Source organism: Alligator sinensis, unplaced genomic scaffold (genome assembly GCF_000455745.1).
Source record: "Alligator sinensis unplaced genomic scaffold, ASM45574v1 scaffold641_2, whole genome shotgun sequence".
In the NCBI taxonomy this organism is placed as follows: Eukaryota; Metazoa; Chordata; order Crocodylia; family Alligatoridae; genus Alligator; species Alligator sinensis.
This window is the reverse complement of record NW_005843111.1, coordinates 169216-183060: the sequence shown is the minus strand read 5'-3', so window position 1 is coordinate 183060 and position 13845 is coordinate 169216. Positions and strand designations below refer to the sequence as shown.

Below are 13845 nucleotides of genomic sequence, written 5' to 3'. Positions count from 1 at the left end.
CCCCAGGCTTGCTGGTGTGCTCCAGGAAGGGAGTTGGCCAGACCTAGGCACCCCAGGGGAGGCACTCGAAGGTTGGTTTTTGGTGGGGTGCAGTGAGGTGGGTGGCTCAGCACAGGAGCATCCCCTACTGGCCTGCCACAGTGCCAAGAGGTAGAACACAGAGTATATTGGGTATATACTGTATATTGTGTATATTGTGCATTTTATGGTCCTTCTGATCATTTTGGATGAAAAATTTCAATTGGATCAGGATTTCTTCATATCAGCTCTTTTTCCTCTTTTTTTTTTTCTGCTATTCTGGTTTCATTTCTTTCTTCTACTTTCTTTTCCATTACTTTTTTATGCTATGTATCTGTGTGATAAATTATTATATTTCTTGTTTGTTTTCTCCTTTCTAATCCCTTTCCTCCCATCTCTTGCACTATTTCCCACTTTTTCATTTTTTCTTTCTCTCTTCCCACTGCCCCTTCCTTGTTTTTTATCCCTTTGATTGCAGGTTATCCCACAGGAAGATGAATTTATGAGCAGCTTGATGTATAAATACATCATCCATGAGGACTTGCTGCCTATGATTGGAAACAATAATGTCCTTCTTGAAGAGATGGACACCTATGAGTGGGCTCTCAAGAGCTGGTCGCAGTGCTCCAAGGCTTGTGGAGGAGGTCTCTTTCTCTTTTATGTTTCTTACTACATTGAGAAATAGTTAGCCATGATAGTCTGAAGTCAGGCAGAAGGCAGGGTAGATTTATACCTTATACACTAATCAGGGTGTGAATTAAGGGGAAGCTGGGGCGGCGGAGCCCTCCCCGCCCCCAAGAGATGAGACCCCCCACCTGTAAGATTTGAAAATCATAACCTGGGGGGGGATCTCTGATTGGATTGCTCCTTCACTTAGATGGACTTGTTAATCAATGAACTGGTTTCATTTTTTTGCAGACCCCTCCCCAACAGTCAAAGTGTAATTTGAACCCTGACACTAATCACACCAGAGATATACAGTATAAACTTCTGTAAGCACAGGGCTTACTTCACAGCATCTGATGAAGTAAGTTCTCTCCATATGAAAGCTTATGCAATACAGCTCTGAGTTAGTTAGTCTATAAGATGCAAATCTAACCTGCCTTTTGTCTTACTACATAGTCACACATGTGTAGCTCTCAGATATCTTGGACATATAGGACATTAGAAGAATCCCATCAGCCCCTGGCTTCTAAATATCTGAATAGTCCTCTTCCTGAGCAATTCCAGGCCTTAATCTTATCTCATTTGAGATAAATTGAGATAAATTTTGAGAGAGTCAAATTTCCTTTGCACTATTCTGATGTACTTCATTTCTAAATCTGCTTTGATGCAGTCTCTATGCTTTCACATGCTTATGATTTCTGTGGATTCTTGGAACCTGGGATTTAATGCAGGGTAATGCGAGCATCCATTATAAAGATATGAACAATTATTGCCAAGCCTTCTTTGAAACAGCCTTACTCTATATGCACAAGGACAAATTTTTCAGCATGCATTTTTAATTATGCATACATAATTTTGAATGGATTTTGCACACTTAAAAGAAGTAATTCTGCATATGGTACAAATTTCTATGTACAAATGTAGGATTTGCCCACATTAGAAGCACTAGCAGGTTTTGTGGACTTGGTTAAGTAGGATCACTGAAAGTATTATTTTTTGGCTAGAAACAGACATTGCTAAATGAAGTGGATCAGCTGTACTGTGATGTGTCTCAGCACCGCTGATCTGCTTTACTGGGCAAAATGCACGTTGTCCCTTGTCCTGCCTTTGGTGGTGTGGAACAAGGGATGATGTGATCTCTGGATGTGGTTTTGGGCTCAGCCAGATCCATCCCCATGATTGGCTTTCCCCACTCAGCCAGACTTGCTCCAGTGATTGCTGGGGTTGGGTCTTGGTGAGATTCCCTGGGGTGCCTCTCTGTAAGCATGCAGAGCTGGGTAGGTGTTCTGGGGGCTTGAGGGGCTCTCAAGCCCCTAGAACACCTGCCTGGGGTGGTTGGAGTGTGCAAGCAGCTCAGGCTGCTTGTATTCTTCTGTCACAGAGTGAATAGATGTCTGCCATAATAAAGTGGCAGAGTCTATTCCCAAGTAAGTGCAGCCAGTTTGCCAAATGGTAGCAATGTTGTTTTTATGATGTGGATTTTTTTCTACTGGGGGAACTAAACTGGGCTGGGGCCCACTCAGCTCTTTTCACTGAAAGCCATAATATGAACTGGAGCTAAGGGGACAATCTGCTAAATGCACTCCATAGTCTCCAAAGAGTTTATACCTGTGGCTTATATTGGAATTACTCCCTGCTAGAACAGAACTTGGATGCAGTCAAGAATTTGGCCCCAGACCTACAGGGATGAATTGATGGTATTACCCATTTGCCATAATTCCTAAAGGTCAAGCAGGAGTAGGTATCAGAGGGTATTTCTGACTTAGTAGCAATATCTTCCCACCATCTGCTTGCTGACTACAAATGTGTTTATACCTTTGTGCCTTATAGCATGGAGGAATCATTGTGTGGCTGCATTAAAGCTCCTTCTATGAAATGCTGAGCTCCACAGTTAAAATGCAAATGTCATAGTGAAAAGCAGGAGGAGCTAGTTAGTTAGGGAAGTCCAGCTGTTGGTTGTGAAATTGCAGTTCTAAGCCAAGTCTTGATCATACTAATAGTTCCCTCACCCTTTGTGTATCTTCCTTGATCTGGTTCCTTCAGGTATCCAGTACACCAAGTATGGCTGTCGGAGGAAAAGTGATAATCGGATGGTGCATCGGAACTTTTGTGATAATGGCAAGAAGCCCAAGCCAATCCGGAGGCGATGTAACCTGCAGGAGTGCTCCCAGCCCATGTAAGTTCTCTCCCCTACCTTCATGGCACTTCCTCTTGCTGGTTTTTTAGTGCCTGCATGAAAGTGGTAAGGGTTAAGAAAAGAAGGTCTCGTCATTTTCCCACAGTAGTGCCATAGCTAGCCTTTCTCCTTCCTCCCTTGCAAGACAAAGAGGTAGAGGCATTGCAGAGTGAAGTTGTATTAATTTAAATACTTTTCCCTGTCCTCTAAAGTGACAACATCTAGGTGACACAGCCCTGTCCAGATAATCTGGGGACATTTGGAAGGGAATTGACTACAATGCAAGTCTTGGAAAACATAACCTAGCAGATTATGCAAGCTCTGAGAGGGACCAAGACAAACCACCCATTGTTTGGCCTACTTGAGTGAAATGTGTTAGAATAGAAAGGGTCCTAGAAGACCCTGAGGGTCCTAGATCTAGGCTGAGCCTCAGTTTCTGCAAATCAAGTAGTTTCATTGATTTCAGTGGTGCTGGGCTGATCACACCATCTGAAGATCTAACTTTTTAGTTTGGAGACTGTGCTGCAAGTGGTAATGTCAAAGCACAGACCTCACCTTCATACAACTTGGATCTCAGTGTTCCAGAGAGATCTTACCGTTCTGGTTCTGCCAACCAGAAAGTCCTTCCCTTCAACAAGCTGACGGAGTGGTATTTTCATTATTCAGCTGGTTGGCAGAAGAGTGGGGAGCCTGCAGCAAATCCTGTGGCAAGCTGGGCATTCAGATGAGGGTTGTGCAGTGTGTCCAACACCTCCAGAATGGCACGAACCGGACGGTGCACACCAAGTATTGCACAGGAGAGCGCCCTGACACACGCAGGCCTTGCAACCGCTTACCCTGTCCAGCCCAATGGAGGACTGGGGCCTGGTCCCAGGTGAGTTCCTTCAGCTTCTGTGATAAGCACAGGACAAATATGTATTAAAGCTTTATTTCAAGGTCTGTGGATCTACATTCTCCAAAACGCTTCACAAACCTGATGCTCGCTTTGAAAACAGCTGCTCGTACCTCTGCATAGCCTTCACTGCCAAACTACACCCACCAAACAGGGCTTGTTGGTGGCAGGCAGCCTGGCTGAGCAACTCTAGTTTTTACATGGTAATATCACTTGCTCTGAAGCTGCTGAGAGCCTTTTCACTGTTAGGAAGGATGTTCAAACAACACTCCCCATGTCACATTGTGAGGAGACATGTTTACTCTAAGGAAGGGGTGTTAAACACACAGCCTGAGGGTTACTGGATTAACCCCATGCTTCAGCCCTGTGTGTTGCATGTGGCACATGGGCTGGACCCAGCACCACATGCCCTGCACATAGCACAGGGAGTAAGCCCAAGGAAGCACAGGGCGCCTGGGGTGCAGTCTGCATGTGGCACCCTAGACTGACCCCCACCCAGGCTGCCTGCAGTGCCAAGTCCAGTCTGCATGGCATGGGCAGCACATGCCCCTTGCCACCATGCATGCTCTATGCACACTGAGCCCAGGGATGATGCTTGCTGCATGGCACACAGGCTGGGCCTGGCACCATATGTGCTGCATGGGGAGTCGGTCCTGGTCTGACCAACAGATCAGCTCAGTAACCCACATCTGGCCTGCAGGGCTGGGTGAGTTTGCCACCCCTGCACTAAGGTCCTGATCCAAAGCTCAGCAAAGTTAATGGGAAGACTCCCATTGGACCAGGCTGTAAGGGCTGAGATCTGTGAGAGGAATATATTTGTTATGTGTTGATGGAAGGAGCACATGAGTTAGTGAACTAGATAATAGCATGGACAGCTGATGGCATTTATTGCTAGGCTTTGTGCAAAAATAACAGTAAAGTAGCTTTCCATGTAATCTATTTACAGGCAGACCAGTGTGTGGAAGTGGGCAGGATAAATACCTCTGTCCCCACACTGGAGAGCTGAGAAATTTGTGGCAGAGTAGGGATGGGGGGGAAGGAAGTCCTTTTTAAAGGCTGACCAGTGACTACCTTAAGAGTGCATGTTTGAAAATACTTGGCATTTAGTTCACCTTAAGTGTTTGAGAAGGCAGGAATATCTCTATCATATAGGGATGAATGTCATCTTGAAAGTTTTAGCAGTGTCCCGGCCATAGGATAAATTTCACAAGAAGCAATTTGAATGCTGATTTGTTTACATTTACATACATGACCTTAGAGAGGTGCACAGCACAGCTGCAAACAATGTTCTTTTGTGTAGCCCTTTTCCATATGAGATACATTTCAATACATCCCTCCCTGCTTTTTCCTCCATCACTGACCGATGCATTTCTCTCCTTCCTTGATGGTTTGCTACAGTGCTCAGTAAGTTGTGGAGAAGGTATCCAGCAGCGCCAGGTGGTATGCAAAGCCAGTGACAACAGCATTGGTCAGTGTGAGGGTGAGAAACCAGCAACCATCCAAGTCTGCAAAATGCCGGTATGCCCAGGTGAGAGAGAAGGTGAAATTTCACTGGGGCAGACGCTCCTGCAGTCAGTCAGGAGCCAAAGTCAGAAGTGAGCAGTAAGGTGGAGTAAGTTGGACCCCTTTCCATTCATTTACACCTATTTAGACCAGCTGTGCTGGGTTGTAAGGCTATAGACGTTGAAATAATTGACTTACTGAGGCCTAGAGAGAAGCTATTACAATATATATGCTAAAGATTCAGATATATGTTAAAGATTTGGAATCCATTTAATGAAATAGTGGGTATTCATTATTCCAGTTTGTCTCAATTTAAAACAGCTGCTTCCCCTGTTGAGAGAGGCTATGTCTGCTGTGCTTCTGACTGTACTATAGTCAGTGAAGCCCAGGTCTTCATGCCTTACAGCTCATATTTTGAAATGGGAGTTAGGCACCTAAATACTTTTAAGTATCTGGGCTTCAGCCCTTACATTCCTTCAGACTCAGAGGATTCTTGATTAAATCATGGAAGCCCAGCAAGTGACCCTGAGGACCAGCAAAGAAAAGATTAACCTATGGGATAGTCATTACCTGGACTTATAGAACCCTTGTTTTTTCAGTCTCTGTCCTTTCTTTAACTAGGGGTCATATAACATTTTTGAGTACTTTTGTGATATCAATAGTTAGGGACTAAGGTGACACCAGCACATTTATTTTAATATAACTCCAGGATGTTTAAAAGGCTTTTGGGTACTTGGCCTGAAGTTCCTTATAAGGGTTTGATTGAAAGAAAGCTCTCTGAAAACCTCTCTGAAAATCACTTTCCTTTTTAAAGTGTCTTCAGTTAAACACTCAAAAACTGGGGCACCCCAAAACACGAGTTACTTTTAAGTCTTGACTTCTTCCTTTAGAGGTGAAAAGTCTGTATTGCATGGATACCTCCTCCCCTCTTGTATTGTTTTGGAAATGCTTCTTATTAGGTAATGATGATGACAACACTTTTTACCTTGTTCCACATTCAGGAAAGCAACTAAGTATTACAGAGAATGCTGACAACAGTGATCATGTGACTCCTAAAGTACAGTGGGTGCCACAGGATGGGCCCAAAAATCCCGTTAACAAGGTATCTTCAAGTAAGTAATCCTCTTTATAAGAATCAGACATGTCTTTTTTTGCTCACTGCTTAAGTGAGAACCTGAATCACACAGGAGAAGATTCTGCTTGTAAAAAGTTTATAAACCACCAACATTCCTGTTCTCCTCTTCCAAGATCAAATGTATTTCTGGTGCGGAAATAACTAAACAGCGGAAAATAGATTACTACCACGCTTTTTGGTTCTGCAGTTTACTGTTCAACACTCCCCTGAACTGAGTGTTGAGAAAACAACTCCTTGAGTAATGAGGTATAGGTTCCCTGCCTTGTTCTTTTTTTCTACCATCTTCCCCATTGTGGATGATGCTGTTTGTGGTGGGAGGTGAGGTGGTTAAATGGCAGCTGTAGCAGCGGTGATTTTTGCACCCCACTCTTCTTCTCCTGCACAAAGGCCATGTCTGGGACTATGCCCCCCACTCAGTTATGCTACTGCCCAGACTTTCCAGAGGTTTCCCTCTGAAAATTCAAGTCACTTTTGTGTCCTTGCTCACTTTTCTTTCTAACCTTGAAATAGGGATGCCATCTAGTGGCCTTTCAACTGCAAGGATTGACTTAATACCTAGGAGGATGAAAACATGCTATTGAATTGGTCTGTCATAATGGACATCAGGTCTTTATTTAGGAAAATGTTGGTTACTGTTATTTGTTTGTATACATCATCTCCATATTTCCCCCATTTCACATTCATTTCAGTCTTCTCTTAATCCTTCCTGGTGATCCTGGACCATCACTGGCATATTCCACAGGGATAACACCAGTCTGATTTCTGGCTTTGACACCATGCTTTTGGGAGGTGCAAGAGGGGGAAGTGTAAGGAGACTGCAAGGGATAAAGGAGAGTAGTTGTTTCCAAAACAGTCCCCCAATTCTGGATCAGAATTATAACTGTTCATTGCTGGAATACTCACTTGAGGGGATCCATCATGATACAGACTTCTCTCTTAACCAAACTCCAGTGTTTTTTGCCCAGAGTATTTTTTCTTTTTCTCCATCTCCCCCTTTTCTCCCCTTTGTAAACACAGTCATGGATTTTAAAGCCTTAACATTGTTCAAAGGACAGTAACTTGCTAGGTCAGATGGCCTTTTCCTTGCCTTTAAGTATGCTGGAGCAAGAAATGGGATGGTGTGGCAGGGCACTGTTGGTCCCTGCCACTTTAAGGACTCAGCCAAGCAGCCAGCAGGTGCTTGATTGCGGCAGCCATATTTTAGATCTCTGGCCGTCTATATAACCAGAACAGCTCACTGCTGGCAGGCCAGGCAGTAACATTGCCTGGCTGCAAGGCTGCATGCAAGATTCTGGAGGTAAGGGCAGGAGCTGTAGGGGATGGGCTGGAGGCTCCTGGTCCTGGGCATGACCTGCCAGGAGTGGGTGGCCTGGTGGGCCTCCCAGTGGTGTGGGAGCCCCCAGGAAATGCTAGGCCAGTTGCCACTCTGGTGAAAGGCAGGTCGTGGTGCCTTAATAACCCTAGCTCCCACAATCAGGTGGGTTACCCCATAGAAGGGTCAGGAAGGCGGACCCAAGAGAGAAAGGGCTATACCCTCAAAAGCCTGACTTGAAATCCCTTGACTGGTCAATGCTGGGGCCAGGAGTGGAAGGGGCAGAGGGCCGGGGGCCCACTGTGAGGGACACCCAGAGCTGAGGGCCTGGGGTTTTGACTGGCCTGGAGGCAAGGCCAGGGCCAGTATGGCCAAAGAACCCGGGGGAACCACACCCGCAAGGGGGAACAACTCAGGGAGCTAGGCAGCCCCGAATGAGGGCGGAGTAGGCCACGTAAGTGGAGGGATCCAGGTGGGGTTCAGACTGGAGGATTCTGGGGCCCAGAGTGGGGCCGGTGAGATTAACAACTAGTGGATGCCATCTGCGAGGTTTGGACCATGGTGTAGGGGAGGAACGGAGCCGCAGATAGCGCCCCCCTGGCACTGGGGCAAGAAATGGGCAGCCTCCTGCCTAATTAATATCTTAATTTAATTATCATCAAGATGTGGTGGGTGAGAAGGTGGGCGATCGGCCCAGAAACAGGTGGGCGGGCCAAAGGCAAATCGGCCCTGAGAAGGGCCCTCTGTTACAGATGGCTATTGTGAGAGGGAATGCATAACTTCACATTATTTAAAATCTGACTCAGGTAGTGATAGAAGGTTGTTATTGAATGGCCATTCTCAAGTTGGTAGTCTCAATTAATCATTGGGCAAATGTCAATAGCTGAACAGACCAAATGGTATTCTTGGTATTTTATTGATAATATGATCCCAAAAGTCGGTTTGCTTCTTTACAGAAATGAGGAAGACAAGGAGCCTAGCCCAAGTGTCAATTCAGCAACACACTTTAGTACATACATAACTTTAAACTGGGGAGTCATTCCATTCAAGTGAATAGGACTTCCTGGATATTAGAAGGGCTTTGAAATAGACCTTAAATGAATAAATTAATTTCTCATTCCTAAAAATGTTTGCCCCTTAACATTGTAGAGGCCTATTGACATGGGGCTGGGATGGTGGGGAGAGCAGGCTTCCACTAGTTTTGCTTTAGCTTTTTGAATGGATGGATGTCTCTATTAATATGAATCCAGACTAACTTCATTTACAAAAGTAAACAGGACAGAGTCATTTGCTTATATTTAGTTGCTATGTTTACAATTAATTGTTGTCCATTACAATAATCACAAAAGTAAAAATGTTTAGTAGGCTGCATCTGGAGTTTGTAAACTTTATCTAAATTATTTTCCTTTTTGAGCTGATGTCCTAATGGTGAGAGGTCTTGCATCCTATGGTTAATCCCCTGGGCCAAACATTTCACCATTTTGATTCATTTAAGAAAACTTTTATTCATCTCTGCACTCCCTGATTTTGTTTGGAAATGGGTATAACTTAATACTGTGAAGTGATACCTTTGGGGATGGCACATTCTTTTTCTAAATGCAGTCATATTTTTGTACCTCTCTCACACCTTCCTCTGAGCAGACAAGTGCATTTGACATGCCCCAAAATAGAAAGTCTGTTTTCACAAGGTCTAGACATATGAGATAGTCAGATAACTATCCAGTTTGGGATACTTAAAAAAACCCCTTGAATCTTTTGATCTTTGGCTGACTCTAGTCAGGGCATGATGCCAAATGTAATGAGATTTCACTCTGAAAGTAGTTTTGTGGGAAAATGTAAAAACCATATATCCTGTAATTTGAGGTTGTTATTTATTTGATTATGCATTGTGTACATCATCATTATAGACCCGGGTGATACTCACTGTCTTGTCTATAACTCTTCTTGTCTCAGAGGAGCCTTGCCTTGGAGACAAGTCCATATTCTGCCAGATGGAAGTTCTGGCTCGCTACTGCTCCATCCCTGGCTACAACAAACTCTGCTGTGAGTCTTGTGGTAAGAAGGTTTCTGCCACCAGCTTGCCGCCCAGCACAGGCCAAGGTGCTTTAGAGACTGGATTGCAGGACGACACCATCCTTCCCAGCCCCATTCCAGCGTTGCCTGTTCATCCTACTGTCCAGAACCACCCACAGAGGATAGAAGGCAGGGCTGCCAAAGAGACAGATAAATCCCAGGCTGCTTATGCTTTGCCTCCCAGTATGGAAGGTTCAGCTGCACATGGAGCCGCTTGGGCTAATATTGCCACCCATTCTCGGGGCACTGCAGTCAGTGGTACTTCATACGTGGACACCTCAAGATTACTACCTCCTAGCCGGCAGGCTGCAGCAGGGCAGAGTTCTGGGGAGCTCTCAGGCAGCCTTGCTTTTCATTGGTTCCCTACTGCCTTGAGCAAAACTTCTGCTGTTGTGCAGAGTGAAAGTGAGTCCTCTTTTCCTTCCCAGGGTGCAGTGCAGCAGCGAAGGGACACTACAGGGTCCAAGCAGCCAAGTGGCACTCTCAGGACCTCTTCCCCTGTTGTGACATGAAATGGTTTTCCCAGTGTCTCTCTCTCCGACAGTTTACAGGGGCAGAGCTGCCATGGTTCTGAGCTGCTTTCGGGAATCAGTGAGATACACATTTGAAAAACAAACAGGCAAGCAAAAAAAAACTACAGGAAAAATGGCTTCATTTTATAATTTTTTTGGCTGTGGCACTTTTTAATTCTTTATCGACAAAAAAAAAAAAAAAAAAAAGAAGATCAGAGGAAGAAATGGCACCGGTTACTGTGTCAACCACAAACAATGGCTGAGCTCACACAGCTAAAGTAACCTGGGGTTGGTTACTTCCAAGTGCAGCTTGAGGTAAAGGGGGCCATTTCCTTCCAAGGTGCTACCAAGAGGCTTTTTCAAGCAATAAAAGAAAACACGCCAGATAAGGATCTTTACTCCTCAACTCAGTTCTCACTCATCGGCTGCTATTCTCCAGGCATCAAGGGCCACAGTGGACCCCAAAATCCTTTGGGAAATGGTGCTGCAAATATATTTTTCTATTCTTAACCTCAGTGAAAAGCAGAGCAGAGGGCCATGTTGACTTGTACTCCCTACATATGAACTGGGGAGACCCTATGCAAAAAGCAGGGCAGGGGGATAGGCTATCAGCAGTCTGATCCAGCTGGGGAGAGGGGTGGGGGTGGTGCATTGTGCAAGTGGTGGTGTGTTTGCTTTCCCTGGAGTGGAGGGGAGGGGAGTGTGTGGTCCTTGGGCTACTTATATTGCATTTATAGCCTCCTTTCCATCTGTATAGGGTACCCTTTGGAGGCTGGTGGCCTGCATGTGTGTCTGCAGGGTCTATTTAGTGTGGCAATGGCAAGGAAAGTCACCAGTAAGAACAGACAGAATGGGGAGAGGGTTGGGTTGGGTGGGGTGTTATTTGCAGAGCGAATCAGGGATTAACTAAATATGAGACACACATTTTCTGTTTCTAAAGGAACTGTGTAGCCTGTGTGTAGAACAGTTTGATTAGAGACATTTGGCTCTTCACAGCACGCTTTACTCTTCATTTGAATTTTGACTGTGGGGGTGAGAGTTTGTCTTCTACATCTGTTCGGTAAGGTGCTGGTCCCAGTCAATGTGGGGAAAAGTGCAGTGGTGACCCAGGTGTGCATGAAAAACCTAAGATTTACTTGGGGAGAAGATCAGGGACTCTCCTAACAACAGGGATGGGAGCAAGAATGAGTGAATGTTTATCATCAGGTAGTTAACATGGGTATCATTAAAACTGCCCAAGTTTTGCCTCAGGCCCCGTCCATAGCTTTAAAAATGTGTCTGAAAGGAAGCTGAAAATAGCAATTATAGGCAAGCCCTAATCTCTTTCTTGTTGGGTAGTCAGGGAAAGGATCCAGTGGCTCCAAGCTCTTGAAATGGTCATTCAATTATATGGCACTCAGTGTCCCATACCATGAAAGTGTCCTTAGGCAGTGGCCATGTTCTTGGTTCTCACAGTCTATATATGCTCTTGTTTTTCCTCTTCTCTTATGTGGGGGGACTGAGCTACTGAAGAGGAATGGGTCTGACACCTCTGGTAGCTGCTAATTTCTTCTATTGTAGGGAACTGTCTCTGGCACAGGAGGCCCCTGAGAATTGCTTCGTGCCAGGAAATGGAATAAATGAGGTGTCTTTCTTGCATCCTGATCAAATATTTATATTATTCCCTTTTTAATGAAAGACTGCTGGTCATGGACAACCATGGTATTGGATGCATTAGAATAAGCCTTATGGGACTGCTTTTCTCTGTGTCTAAACCCTCGTTGGAGTGGGACAGTGTATAACTTGGTCTCCAGACCCATTCACTCCAAGGTCTCTGTGTTGAGACTTCTTACATGGGAATCAGTGGTAATGTGAGCACAAATCCATTAAGAACGGGGGTAAACACCTCACATTTATTTTAAAAACACTTCTATTCAACATTGTCTTGAACCAGCTTTGAACTGGTAACCAGGTCCAGTGTTCCAGTAGTAAACTCCTGAGCTTTAGACCCTTCTCCTTTATATCTGCTCCTTGCATGTCCTCAAGGCCCATTTCCCTGGTTGTATACCAAGTGTGTGCTGTGTGCCAAAACAGCGAAGTTATGTATTGGGTAGTGCACAGCATCATCACTGCAGGGGCCAGGACCAGCTCAGCCTTCAGAAGAGTTGAGTAAGGGCAGAAGAATTTCAACCCCATTTCATTTTATGGATTCTTTCTCTCCCTCTTTAGCCTCCCACAGTCTTCCTGTTTGCCAGGTATAGGGAAAAGAAGCTTATGCCTCATATCTTGTGGCTACAAATTTGGTTTTTAATTCACAAATATTTTGAATGCACAGTGAGTGCATTGAGGGAGTTGGAGCTAGTAACTGGTAATGTGTGATGGACAGAGCCTTCTGGGATATCAAAGGGTAGCCCTTGTGACTGTTTTCATTTTGCTAAAAGCCTCCCCGTAAGTGTAACAATTGTCTCTGTACCAAAATACCTCAGTCTCCAATTATTTATCCTCACTACCATGTCTGAGCTTATGCCAGTAGTATCTACTAAGGAAAACAGATCACAGAGAAGGACTAAGTCATTTTGCTTTGATTAAAAAAGGCAGAAAATGGCATAAATATTGCAACCAGATGTAAAGGAGAAAGGAAAACAGCTAGCACCTGTAGATTTTCACTTTCATGGCATGGGAGAGTGGAACACACTAATGTAAGATGCAGAGCTCTATACCTTTACACAGGACTTTAGAAACACATGGCTGAATCCTGCTTTTTATAGGACAACTTCAGACCTTCTACTTATCTGACATGCAGGCAGAGTTTGGCTTGCTGTACAAGATATGACGTTCATAGTCTGTAATTCCCACCAGCAGTATATAGCTTTAAAAATGTGGCTGAAAGGAGGTTGAACATAGGGACTAGTAACACATTCCTGTCTCTTCATTGTGGGGTGAAGCTAGGTGCCCCAAGGTTTTTTTAAATGGTTGTTTAATTATATGGAGTCCATTATCCTTAGGCTACCAGTGCATTCTCACAATATCCCTGCTTCTGCTGCCATAGAAATCAGGCAAAACTGAGGAACAGGAAGAAGATATGCAAGGTACTGAATATCTGCACTAGAGACAGAAGTTACATACAAACCGGTACAAGTGATCAGAAACTGGTTCAAATCTGTAATATAACAGAAGTTCAGTGCACATAAATCACTTTCAAAATGGCCAAAACTGGTTTCGGATAAACCTGGATAGATATAGTATCAGACTTAACTAATTTAATTTAAATTAGTTTATTGAACTTCTGTCCCAGAAGTTCTAAGTCTGTACTTAGCCCTGCAGAGAAGGGAAGAATGCCTTCAAGTCTCAGTGACTTTGGGGAGAACTAGAGGCTCTCCAAAAATCCTGCCAGTTTTTGGCACTTTTTAGGGTCAGGAGCTAATTTGGATGAGAGAGAGAGAGAGAGAGAAATGAGTCAAGACAGTCCAGATGGAAAACAATGAGGGATTATTGCTATTGAGAATCATGTGGGAACAATTGTTGGCATACCAGGTTCTAAGGAGGGTTCTGAAGAAAATGTCAGGATTTAGCAGATTT

At 44.5% G+C, this 13845-nt stretch overlaps 1 protein-coding gene across 1 annotated transcript in view; it reads left to right on the top strand.

The window, feature by feature from the left end:
• Nucleotides 1–10796, top strand: part of ADAMTS14 (ADAM metallopeptidase with thrombospondin type 1 motif 14) — a 127498-nt gene extending 116702 nt beyond the window's left edge. The window contains exons 18-22 of the mRNA XM_025193858.1: nt 2728–2860; nt 3527–3734; nt 5151–5280; nt 6257–6367; nt 9656–10796. Of these exons, the coding sequence (XP_025049643.1) occupies nt 2728–2860; nt 3527–3734; nt 5151–5280; nt 6257–6367; nt 9656–10287 (1214 nt within the window). The 3' untranslated portion in view covers nt 10288–10796. The remainder of the gene's footprint in view (nt 1–2727; nt 2861–3526; nt 3735–5150; nt 5281–6256; nt 6368–9655) is intronic.
• Nucleotides 10797–13845: the final 3049 nt, after the last annotated feature.